Here is a 12,502-nt window from a genome sequence, read left to right as displayed (position 1 = left end):
CTGGTGCTCACACCTGTAATCCCAGCACTTTGGGAGGTTGATGCCGAAGGATTGTCTGAGGCCAGGAGTTTGGAAGCAGCCTGGACAACATAGTGTTGTTTAAAAAAAGAGAAAAATTAGCCAGGCATAGTGGCACATGCCTGTGGTCTCAGCTACTTGGAAAGCTGAGGAAGGAGGATTGCCTGAGTCCAGGAGGTCAAGGCTGCCGTGAGCTATGACCATGCCACTGCACTGCAGCCTGAGTGACAGAGTGTGAACCTGTCTCAAAATATACATATATATGAATATAAATAAATAAGTGGGAAACAAAACCCATATGAGAAAAAAAAAAAAAAAAACCTCCCCAGTGCCAGAAAAGTGGAAGCGAAAGAAGCATGTGTTGCCTCCATGAGTGTGGGGGTGGGACGGAGGGCTGGACGAGGCTGGGTGTGGTGCATCCGATATAAGGGGGGGCCGCCCGCATGGAAAGGGACTTCTAGCAGCTGCCTCCACTGCCCTGAGCTGCGATCATGGAACTTGCTCTGCTGTGCAAGCTGGTGGTGATGGTTGGTGAGTCAGGGACTGAACCCAGACTGGGAAGGGAAGGAGGGAGGCCAGTGCACCTGTCTTTGCTAGATTGGGGGCTGTTGCTCTGATCCCTAGGACCCTGGTCCCAACTCCCCAATCCTTCTGCCCCTCTGCAAAGAGCCTTCAGTGGCCGCCAATCTCCTAGCATGGTAGCTTCAGCCATGGGTGGCCAAGCTGTGACAGGAAGAAACTAGAAGTCCAGAACCGGGGCCTGCTGGTCCGTAATGATGATGCCTTGGACACAGATCACTTCACCCCTGCCTTTCCTACTGAATAATAACAACATTGCCAGCCGGGCGCAGTGGCTCACACCTGCAATCCCAGCATTTTGGGAGGCCGAGGCGGGCGGATCATGAGGTCAAGAGATGGAGACCATCCTGGCCAACATGGTGAAACCCCACCTCTACTAAAAACCCAAAAATTAGCTGGGCATGGTGGCTCACACCTAGTCCCAGCTACTCGGGAGGCTGAGGCAGGAGAATCGCTTGCAGTGGAGGTTGCAGTGAGCCGAGATCAAGCCACTGCACTCCAGCCTGGCAACAGAGCAAGACTCCATCTCAAAAAAAAAAAAAAAAAAAAAAAGAAAAAAGAAAAAAGAAAGAAAGAAAGAAAAAGGAACAACCATTATGAATGCATAGCACTCCATATTTTTAGAGTTGTTTCATGTTCATGATCTTCCTATAACCTGGGAAGAGGGTTCCCTTGACCTTCGATGAGGGGTGGAGCAGTTTCCATTTGATCTTAAGCAAACCAAACGTAAAATGCACTTGCTAGGAAATTGGTCTTTTTTCCCTCAATCCATCTCAAAATTGTGATTGAGAAAGGACTTGCATATTTAAATGTAGTTTTATGGTATCTTGGGACTCTGGAATTCTCTAGAGGAACATGTCTCCAGGATTACAGCAAAAACCGTTAGGAAATTCGCCATCAAGCTGCAAAAATGTATCTCTCAGATGTAAAGAGGGAAGAGACTGCAGAGATGAAATACATAGATGAACCTTCAGTCAAATGCAGGCCCCGCCATCTCTTGGCAGTATGACTTAGCCAAAGTGCCCAACCTTTCAATATCCTCATCTGTAAAATGGGCACAACCCCCTTCATAGGGCTGTTAGAAGGAAGGACTCTAATGAGAAAACAGATACTAAGTGTTGAGTAAGTGTAAATAATAGCTTTACACATGGCACATGCACGAAAGATGGCAGTGGTATCTCCTCCCACCCACTGTGCGCATCCCTTGGGAGAAGGAGCTTCATCCCCATCAGTGGCAGCCAAGGGTGGGAAAAGCTACCCAGGCAAGAGCTGCTGACAAGCTGAGTCAGTTCACCTCACCTCCCCAGCCACAGCTCCAGCTCCACTTCTCAGGCTGGGTCCTCCTCATCTTAAAACTATGACAAATAAGCTGAGCACGGTGGCTCAGGCCTGTAATCCCAGCACTTTGGGAGGCCAAAGTGGGTGAATCAAGAGGTCAGTGGTTCGAGACCAGCCTGGCCAACATGGTGAAACCCTGTCTCTACTAAAGATACAAAAAATAGTCAGGCGTGGTGGTGTGCACTTATAATCCCAGATATTCGGGAGGCTGAGGCAGGAGAATCACTTGAACCTGGGAGGTGGAGGTTGCAGTGAGCCGAGATCGCACCATTGCACTCCAGCCTGAACGACAGGGTGAGCCTCCATCTCAAAAAAATATATACATGACCAATAAGACCACCCAAAAGCATTCTGAATCAAAGCTGAATGTATTTCTCACATGGCAAGGGAGAGCTGCGTCATTCAGGTGTGAGTTCAGTTTCTGTATTTCTGAGCCCAGATTGAAAGAGCTAAGTTTAGAAAAAGAGAACAGAGGTCCCCTGAGAAAGGCAAGATTCTGAACACGGGGCTCTGGTTGGTCTGCAAGGTGGACTCTCCATTTGCGGTTGGATTCCTTATGGAATCCAGGAATCTCTGATGGATTGCGTATGATTCCAGAGGCCCCAGGATCCTTCACCAGTGCAGCCAAAGGTTAGGCAGGCTTCTGTTTTACATGTCTTAACAGCTGGGGTCACCATGTCAAACAGGCATGGCAACATGGACTCCCATACATCGAGGAAACACACTGGGGTCATGAAGGCCCAGTCACTTTTAGTTGCAACCCAAGGCCACACATTTGTGGTCTCACTCTTTGCCCACTGCATGAGTTCCTTCCAACCTCCCTTTCCAACCCAACGGGCCCCAATGTGGGGCCCTAAGAAGACAGAGGTTAGAGTACCCCACATTGGAGCCCATTGGGGTGGGAAGAGAGGTTGTACTATTGACTTCATTTGCCCGAGGTTGGGTGCAGTTTCCACAATTAGGCTCACTTGAAGCAGGGCTGCCCAGCCCCGTCTCTCTGAGACTCTGGGCTCCATCTGGATGTGTGCTACCTGCATTCTCGAATCATCTCCTGGGGTTGCACACGTGTGCACTTCTGTTCCCTTTTGTCTTATCTGTTTTTCCCAACCTCCCACCTGAATTCATGAACTTAATATATTTTATTTCTCCTAACTCAACATAATGCATTCCTCACTTCCAGTAAAATAAATTCCCCTTACCATCAATTCTAACCAGCAGTTATTATGAATGAAATAAAATTATCCGTGAAAAGCATCAATTTCTAAATCACTCTGTTTCCCAGAAGACCCACACACTGTCTTTATTAGAGACTCAGATTTTTCTAGGGGCTGGGGGTAAGAAGGGTGAGTTGGGATTATTCTTCCCATTGTGGAGTGGGAAATCAATGCCCAGACACAGAGAATGAAACCAGACCATCTTAAGGATGAATTCTGGCTCCGTTTATTAGCCACCAAGACTCTGAGCAAGTTACTGAGCCTCGAACTGCTCATCTGTAAGAAGGGGATTAAAAATAACCTTCATTGTACCAATGTTGGTTTCAACAAATGAATCACAAGTAAGAGGATAACACTGGAGGAAAGTGGCTGAGGGGTATACAGGAACTTTCCATCTTTGCAACTTTTCTTTACATCTAGAATTACTCCAAAATAAAAAGATTCTTTATTTAATATAACAGTAATTATCTAGCCAAACGGAGTCAAGAAATCAATACACAAGAAGGCCTATAGTAAGCACTCAATAATTGTCATTTTTTCCTTGAGACAAAGTCTCACTCTGTTGCCCAGGCTGGAGTGCAGTGGCACGATCTCTACTCACTGCAGCCTCCATCTCCCAGTGCGAAGGTGATCCTCCCACCTCAGCCTTGCAAGTAGCTGGGAAGACCAGAGTTCACCGCCACACCCAGTTAAATTTTGTATTGTTTGTAGAGACAGGGTGTCGCCATGTTTCCCAAGCTAATCTCGAACTCCTGGGTTCAAGCAATCTGTCCACCTTAGCCCCCCAAAGCCGAGATCATGCCACTGCACTCCAGCCTGGGCAACAGAGTGAGACTTTGTCTCCCAAAGTGCTGGGATTACAGGTGTGAGCCACTGTGCCTAGCCTGACATTTTTTTTTTTTTAAATAGCAGTAATAGATGTTGTTTTATTTTCATCATCATTTGAGGTCACCCATTTGGTCTAGGCAGAGCAGAGGTGCCATCCTGTGCCCACTGGTGCTGTCCTGAAATGTATCTTCTCTCCTCTCCTGGTTGCTGGGCTGCTTGGCAGGTGTGATTCCAATCCAGGGCGGGATCCTGAACCTGAACAAGATGATCAAGCAAGTGACTGGGAAAACACCCCTCCTCTCCTACTGGCCCTACGGCTGTTACTGTGGACTAGGTGGCAGAGGGCAACCCAAAGATGGCTCCGACTGGTAACTCCTTTCCCAGGGATGGCAATCCTGTTCTGCCCCCGACTCCGGGACTCGTCTTTCCTCTCCACCTCTCCACTATTCATTAAGTTGAGTTGAATCCATTTTGTCAAGCACCTACTATGTGCTGGAAACCACTGAGTGCCGACACCATCCCAGCCCTCCTGGAGCTTCCCTTACAGAAGGTTTCCCAGGGTCCCTGAAGGCCAGCCACTCCCTTGCACTCCCATCCCCTACTCTAGTTACGATCACCACATTCACTCCCCGCTGCAATGGACATCGTTTTTTTAAAGCCCCCACCCTCCTTTTGCCGTTATTTCATTTGATGTTCATGACAACCCTGGGAATCTGCTAGAGGAGCGGTGAGGCAGCCAGGCCTGGAGGCACTGCCCTGATCTGCCACTTATAGGCTGTGTGATCTTGGGCAAGTGGCTTGACCTCCTCGAGTCTCAGTTTCTTCATCTCTGAAAAGGGGATAATATGAGCACCTCCATCCCATGGTGGTCTAAAGGATTAAGACAGAATACGTAGATAAAGCAGGTGTCTGGCACATAGGAATCGCTCAGAAAATGTTACCATGATCCTAAGGAAGACTGGAGCCCTGCAGGCCTTGTCTCTTCCCAGGTGGGGACATGGGTTCTTCTCCGGGGTGACAGCAGCTAGAGACCCCAGTAGGCCGGGGGCCCGTGCAGCTATGCACCCTGTCTGCTCCAGGTGCTGCCGGACCCATGACTGCTGTTACGCCCACCTGAAGACCCACAGATGCCGCTTCCACACGGACCATTACAGATACAACTTTTCCCAGGGGGAAATCTACTGCTGTGAGTACCCAGACCTCAGGGTTGGAGCTGGAGACCCAGGAAGGGCGTTCTGGCCCCACTGCCTTCACAGCACAGCTACTAGACCTCTCTTTTTTTGCACGGGCCCACTGGCTGCAGTTGGACTGTGAAGAGGCAAGATGGGTATCGGGGTAGAAGGCCCATGGGAGGATTGACCCCTTTAACATTTGGAATTCAGGCCCACGACTGACCCGCTTGGTGACCACATTGCTTAACCTCTCCGAACCTCAGTACCCTCATCTGTAATCTACCCCATTCACTTATTGTAAGAACTGAAATGAAACAGACAGAATGGGCCTCACAGGATGCCTGCCACAATAAATTACACAGGGCTCCCGATTGGCTGTGATTTTCATCATCACCGCAGCCTGTCGAGGATCAGCAAAACCCTGATTATCTCCATTGTACAGACCAGGAAACCAAAACTAGAGTGGGGAAGTGTTTGCCTCCAATTGACAGAGCCTGGGCTAGAACCCAGGACACCTGGCCCCTGCATCCTTTCCAGCATCACAAATGTAGACATGTAGCAGGTCTCCAAGGCTCATCAAGAGGGCTCATTAAGGCAGCTGCTGCTAATTGAGGAGCTCACAGGAACAGTAACAATAATATCCAACATTTATTGAGCACTTAACCATAGGCTAAGTGCCTTGTCTTCCTTACTTTAACTCTCATAACAGCCCCCTAGGCAGCTCTTACCATTATCCCCACTTTATAGATAATGAAACCGTGATCCCTCCAGCCCAGAGTCTTTGCATTGCATAGACTGTTGCCATCCCCCACTCCCCAACCCCAGCTTTCTCCAGGAAGAGCAGACCCTTCGGATCTCACCTCGAACGGCTCTTCCACTCTGTTTTCTTCTCTCCTAGCCCTGCGTGCTTCCTTACTTCCACTTTGCATAGTTGTTTATTCCTCCCTGTGGTGCTCTAATACCTGCCTCTCTCCCATGCCTCTATCTTTCAGTCCTGTCCTGCCATGACACGGTAGGTGCTCAATAATTGTTTAATAAATGGGTGAATAAATAAGTGAAGATGCAGTGGCACACAGGGAGGTTACGGTACGTGGCCAAGGTCATGCAGCTAGACTCAAGGTCGCTGGGACGGGTACCCCCAGGTTCCCATCCGGGGTTCGATGGAGCAGGAACTGCAGTGCCTTCGGAGGCTGCTAGACCCATACCTGGCTCTGTCTCTGGAAAGGAGACACAGAGCTCCCCATCCTCTGCCCACAGCTGACAAGGGAAACTGGTGTGAGCAGCAGCTGTGTGCCTGTGACAAGGAGGTGGCCTTCTGCCTGAAGCGCAACCTGGACACCTACCAGAAGAAACTGCGTTTCTACTGGCGGCCCCACTGCCAGGGGCAGACCCCTGGGTGCTAGGAGAAGTCCACACCCTCTACCCTGTTCCTCAGCATGGAGCTCCAGCATCCCCACCCCAGTATCTAACCTGAACCGGCCTGGCTTTTCAAACACTCCTGGGGGAGGTAGTCCCAGCCTGTCCCGGAACTCCCTACCGGTGCCTGCTGACCTTCTGAAGCTTTCCACATCCTCCCAGTTGAGGCTGCAGCTGTGCCCTCTGAGGGCGGATGGGAATCTTAGGAGAAGCCCAAGCCAGGGAGCCCTCGGGGATGGTGTTTGGACAAAAGCATTGGGGTGGGGGGAGGGGACTGTGGCTGTCCCCCACCTGCTGGCCCCCCACCGGTCCTTTCTCACCCCTCCAAGATAATCTGAGATCTGCAAGTGGAACAGCCACTCTAAAGGGCAATATTGATCTTTCTGTCCATGTGGCTGTCTCTCTTAAAACCTCAAGGCCTTCCACTGTCCTAAGATAAAGCCTCTCATAGGCGTTGGGGGCCCCCCGCACAGTTGGCCATGTGACCCTCTCCCCAGGCAAGCTCTGACATCCCTGCAGGTGGAGACCATAGCTGTCTTAAACTCAGTTGCTTCCCTGGTTGCTTTCAGCAACATTCAGAACCAAGAAGGAGCTCTGGAAATCCCTCTTGGGTGAAGCACTAGACAAGCTCCGTGGCTCCAGGCACCAGAGCCTTGAGTACTTTGTCTGGCCTGCAGGCACTGGCTCAGGGTGAATTACCAGGGGCTACTGAATGGCCATTACTTTCATCACGACTCATCCCCACGTCCTTGGGGTCAAAGGGCTACTTTCCGGAAGTCTCCCAGGGCTGACTCCTCCTCCCTGGCTGCAAGCGTTCACTCCCTCCTCCAAGCTCCCACAGCTTGGCTTCATGGCTCTGCCATTACCAGGCTTGGCCTAGGGTGGCAAATGGAACTTCTCTGATCTCCCCCAACTAGACTGGAGCCTCTGGAGGACGGAAACCATGTCTGTGCCATCTCTGTTTCCCCTGTTTTCCCACATGCAAGGTGCTCGATTCATACCTGTGGTTGGGGTGAGCCCACAGAGGATGCACAGAGGTTACAGCAGATGGAGTGGATGACCCATTCAGATCCCCTCCAGGCCCGAAGCCCGTCTACCAGAGTGAGGCCAGGTGTTGGCAGCCAAGTTCTCCAATCTGCCTCCTTCTCCTGAGCATTGTCCTGGTCTACTGAGAGCTGCCGGGCCCCCGCCCCACCCCTCCAATCAAGAGGCCACCTGTCACCCATGGCCAGGAGAGACTGACGCCACCCCCCCTGCACCCGCCTCTGTGCAGGATCATCTGGATGGAACAACACCCTTGAGTTCCTCCTGGGATCAGGCTGAGGCCAGGCCTCTCCTGGAACCTCCTCTCTGCTTGGTCTCACCCCATAGCCTACCCAGTTTTCCTGGTTCCCGCTCAGGTTTCTCCAGAAGGTACTTTCTCAGTAAAGTGTTTGCACAAGAATCCTTGTCTCGGGCTCTGCTTCTAAGGAAAGACACCTTTTTCCTATGAGGACTCCCAAGCTGCCATTCGTGTGTAGTTAGCTGTTTCTAGGCACCTGCAGTCGCCCATGCTCTGGGCCTGCGGCACCAACCGTGGCTCGGCTGCCTGAGCAGTTCTGAGATGCAGTGGCTCATGTGGGCTAGTGTCACAAGAATGAAGGACTGTGGCCGCTGGGTTCAAATTCCAGTCCTATGCACCATTCTGGATGGGATACTCATGGGGTGGAGCGCAGCTGTGCCTGTGTGGGGGCACAGCATAGGGAAATCTCTGTACTTTCTCAATTTTGCTGTGAACCTAAAACTGCCACATAAAAATAAAGTCTAGGACGGGCGTAGTGGCTCACGCTTGTAATGTCAACACTTAGGGAGGCCAAGGCAGACGGATCACTCAAAGTCAGGAGTTCGAGACTAGCTTGGCCAACGTAGCAAAACCCTGTCTCTACTAAAAATACAAAAATTAGCCAGGCACCGTGGTGGGTGTCTGTAATCCCAGCTACTCAGGAGACTGAGGTAGGAGAATCGCTTGAACCTGGGAAGTGGAGGTTGCAGTGAGCCGAGATCATGACGCTGCACTTGAGCCTGGGCGACAGAGCAAGACTCTGTCTCAAAAAATAAAATAAAATAAAAATAATATCTAGTTTTAAAAAATATCCATTTATATCACTGACTAGGAGGAAATAGTCTCTGTTTAAAGTATAAATGAAAATAAGAAGAGACCAGACTGGGCAACATAGATCTCATCTCTACAAAAAATAAGCATTTATTTTTTCAGATAGGGTCTTGCTCTGTTGCCCAGGCTGGAATGCAGCAGCGTGATCATGGCTCACTGCAGCCTCCACCTCCATGGCTCGAGTGATCCTCCTGCCCCAGGCTCCTGAGTGGTCAGGCACCAGAATGCCCGGGGAATTTCCATATTTTTTGTAGAGATGTCGTCTCACTATGTGGCCTAGGCTGGTCTCAAACTCCTGGGCTCAAGTGATCCTCCTGCCTTGGCCTCCCAGTGTGTTGAGATTACAGTCATGAGCCATTGCACCGGACTGAAAATTATTTACAAAGAAGAAAACAGGAAGGTGTTGATGTTTGCATTAAGATTAGTGTAGATGAAGTTCCTGGCATGGCAGGCACCTGGCACACACAGGGTGATAACTTTAAATGTTAACTGCATGGTTACTGTTTTTATGTAGTGACCAGATCCAAAAGTCACCCCCAAGATAAACTAGGAGGAGAAACTGTCCTCCTCCTTCCCCTCTATACGTAACATCCATTTATTCAAGAGACACCATTCACCAAACTCATCCCAATAGCTCCCTGCGGCTTTGCAGCAATATCTCTCTTAATGTCATGGCCGACTGAGGCATCACAACCCCCATTTTATAACTGAGGACCCTCCTGAGGTCCCATAACCCAAGAAAGGCAGAGCCACAGCTCTGCCCCAGCCCATTCTGGCTCTGCTCCCTTGCCATATCCTGTTTGTATTAGTTAAGAAGCTTCCAGCTAAAAACTGACTCAGTGGGCTGAAACAATGCGGGCATTTATGATCTCACATGATGAAACGTTCAGAGAGGAGGTGGTTCTAAGTCTGGCTCTTCGGTGCTTGATGTCACCAGGGCCCAGTTTCCTTCCTGCTCCTGGCAAGCCACCCTCTGTGTGTTGGCTTTGCCCTCTGGATGACTCCCCTCACAGCTCCAAGCTGGCAATCACGATGCCAGCCCGCAGGCCAGGACCTGACAGCATCCAGCCAAGAAGACGCGGTGTCTTCTTCTCTTCCTGTGTCTTTTTAATAAGCCCCCAAGCACCAGCCAGCAGACCTCTCCACAGGACAGGTCACCCTAACCCAGAGGTTGCCCAAGACAATGGGTTGAGCCTGGTTGGTTTAAATTCCTTAGGATTTATTTACCCACAAGAGGGAACAGGATCGATGTCCCTGAGGGGTGGGTAGCTGATGGAATTTGTGTCAGGTGAGCAAGCCCAGAACCAAGGACTGCAACCTGCTCTCACTTTTGGGTGGCCGGGAGCAGGGCTGTGCCTGCGGTGCTCCCATCTGTGACCACCTTATCGGGGCAGGCTTGATATGTCATAGGTGATCGATAGGGATGTGTTGAACAACTAAATGAATGATGAATGAATGAATAAATCTCAGATAGAGACATGGGACTTTAGGAGGCTAGATGCGCAGATGGGGCCTCAGGCAGCCAAGACTTGGAAGCTCCCACCCTGCAAGTTCTTATCCTGGACCAGTGTCCAGTGATTGAAACCGGACAAGAGGCAGCAAGGAAGGAGAGATTCCCAGGGGAGCTTCGGTTTTCCACCCGCTCCTCCCAGTGCCTCTGGATGGCAAAGGCAGCCACTGTGTTCCCTGTTCCCACCTGGGTTAGGCTCTGCCCAGCGTGGGACGTGGAGTGGATATTGAACACCTGTGGTGCTCATTCACCCCTCCTCTCAATCACCTTGAGGCGCTGGTACTGTTACTGCATTTTATGGCTGTAGCAACTGAAACTCCAGGTGTGAGTCACCCGCTGATAAGTGGCAGGGTTGGGATTCGAACCGAGGTCTCTCTGGCTCCAGGGTTGTGTCCCACCCTACCTCCCACACTCTTGACTGAGACAGTCCCTGACTCAGCCCTGGGTGCTCCTAGGGGGGACTAGCCACGCCCAGGGACTACCAGGTGCAGCTGAGGTATGTCAAAGGCAGAAACCTACCCATTGGCAGGTACAAGCCTCAGGCCACCTGGGATGCAGGATTCCACCTCCAGGGGGCCCAGCCCAGGGGCAAAGTGACAGGAACGACTTTTCCAAGGCCCTGCTGTCTTTCCAACTGAATCCTGCTTCCAAATGCCCCTGCTCCTTCCCCACATCCTCGCCTTGCTGTGATGTACAGGAGGGGCTGGAATCCTGCCACCCCCTCACCTTCTCTCAGTGTCCCCTTGAGAAGGACTGAGAACATTCACACTTGTGGTTCCTGACTGAAGGCAGCCAGAGGGCCATCCTGATCTCGGGGTACCAGCCTGGATAGCCCATCTCTCCCACTGGGTGACGTGGGTTGTTCTCTAGAGCTCAGAGTCCTCTATTTTATTGTTTTAATTTAAAATAAGGAAGAGATTTTAAAGCAGTTTGCAAAAGCTCAAGGCAAGGTCAGTGAAGTCAGGCTGACGATTCATTCCTCTCTCGTCTCTTTCAGGTTATACTTCCTGGCCGAGCCCCGTCCACTCTGGGGCCTCTGCTGGTGGAAGCTTCCCCTGGCTCTTGGCAAGACAGGCTCCTTCTTCACCCAGAGCTCTGCTGAACTGCTTCTCCCTCCAAGAAAATATCCCTGCCCTCCCGACCGAAAGCAACCACCTCCCACCCATAGTTACTCCCAATCTTCCTGCCCTGTTTTAATTATCTGCTTGACACTTTCTGATGGTTTTTTTAATCAGCATTCAGCAACCCACTTCTCTCACCCCAGCAATCAACTAGAATACGAATGCCTTGGACAGAGGAAGGATCACAACATTCCCAGCATCCAGAACAAGGCTGGGGGCATAGGACATTTCTGTTGAATGAATGAATGAATGAGTGAATGAATGAACAAATGGAAGGATGGATGGATGGATGGATGGATGGATGGATGGATGGATGGTTGGATGGATGGATGAATGAATGAGTAGGCATTGATAGGAAATCTCCTCCTTTTTCTTTCAGCCGGGCTACTTCCCAGCTATGTGAGCTTGGGCTTGTGGTTTTGTTACAAGAAAGGGGTCCAGATCCGGATCCCAAAAGAAGGTTCTTGGGTCTCACACAAGAAGGAATTCAGGGTAAGTCCATAGAGTAAAGTGGAAGTAAGTTTATTAAAAATGTAAAGAAATAAAAGAATGGTTACTCCATAGGCAGAGCAGCCCCCTGAGGGCTGCTGGTTGCCCATTTCTATGTTTATTTCTTAATGATATGCCAAACAAGGGGTGGATTATTCATGTCTCCCCTTTTTAGACCCTATAGCAGGCGTCCTCAAACTACGGCCCGCGGGCCGCATGCGGCCCCCTGAGGCCATTTATCCGGCCCCCCTCCGCACTTCAGGAAGGGGCACCTCTTTCACTGGTGGTCAGTGAGAGGAGCACAGTATGTGGCGGCCCTCCAACGGTCTGAGGGACGGTGAACTGGCCCCCTGTGTAAAAAGTTTGGGGACGCCTGCCCTGTAGGGTAACTTTCTGATATTGCCATCACATTCGTAAGCTGTCATGGTGCTAATGGAAGTGCAGCACTGAGGATAACCAGATGTCACTCTCGTGGCCGTTTTAGTTGTGATGGGTCTTAGTCGGCCTCTTCGCTGCCTCCTGTTTTATCAGCAAGGCCCTTATGACTTGTATCTTGTGCTGACCTCCTGTCTCGTCCTGTGATTCAGAGTGCCTTACGCATCTGGGAATGCAGCCCAGTCAGTTTCAGCCTCCTTTTCCCCAGCTTCTATTCAAGATGCCGTTGC

The 12,502-nt window shown here is 50.7% G+C and overlaps 1 protein-coding gene across 2 annotated transcripts; it reads left to right on the top strand.

Annotated features, from left to right (window-relative positions):
* Window positions 1–462: 462 nt before the first annotated feature.
* On the top strand, window positions 463–8,680 carry LOC101038779 (group IID secretory phospholipase A2). 2 transcript variants are annotated; one of them, XM_039474049.2, is made up of 4 exons: window positions 463–549; window positions 4,201–4,345; window positions 5,057–5,163; window positions 7,552–8,680. In XM_039474049.2, exons 1-4 carry the CDS (start codon window positions 510–512, stop codon window positions 7,623–7,625), a joined length of 366 nt encoding a protein of 121 aa, XP_039329983.1. In that variant the 5' UTR covers window positions 463–509; the 3' UTR covers window positions 7,626–8,680. The 2 variants fall into 2 exon arrangements, with proteins under 2 accessions (XP_039329983.1, XP_039329982.1); XM_039474048.2 differs by having other exon boundaries at window positions 6,407–8,680.
* Window positions 8,681–12,502: the final 3,822 nt, after the last annotated feature.

The sequence above is a fragment of the Saimiri boliviensis genome, chromosome 11 (genome assembly GCF_048565385.1).
Source record: "Saimiri boliviensis isolate mSaiBol1 chromosome 11, mSaiBol1.pri, whole genome shotgun sequence".
Classification (NCBI taxonomy): domain Eukaryota; kingdom Metazoa; phylum Chordata; class Mammalia; order Primates; family Cebidae; genus Saimiri; species Saimiri boliviensis.
This window is presented reverse-complemented; position numbering and strand designations above follow the sequence as displayed.

What these genes read in the sequence shown, in the direction of transcription:
- LOC101038779 (XM_039474048.2), top strand. Translation starts at nt 510, where the DNA reads ATGGAACTTGCTCTGCTGTGCAAGCTGGTGGTGATGGTTG. An exon ending in CAAGCTGGTGGTGATGGTTG is followed by an intron (nt 550 to 4,200) that starts GTGAGTCAGGGA and finishes GCTGCTTGGCAG; the next exon opens with GTGTGATTCCAATCCAGGGC. An exon ending in CCAGGGGGAAATCTACTGCT is followed by an intron (nt 5,164 to 6,406) that starts GTGAGTACCCAG and finishes CTCTGCCCACAG; the next exon opens with CTGACAAGGGAAACTGGTGT.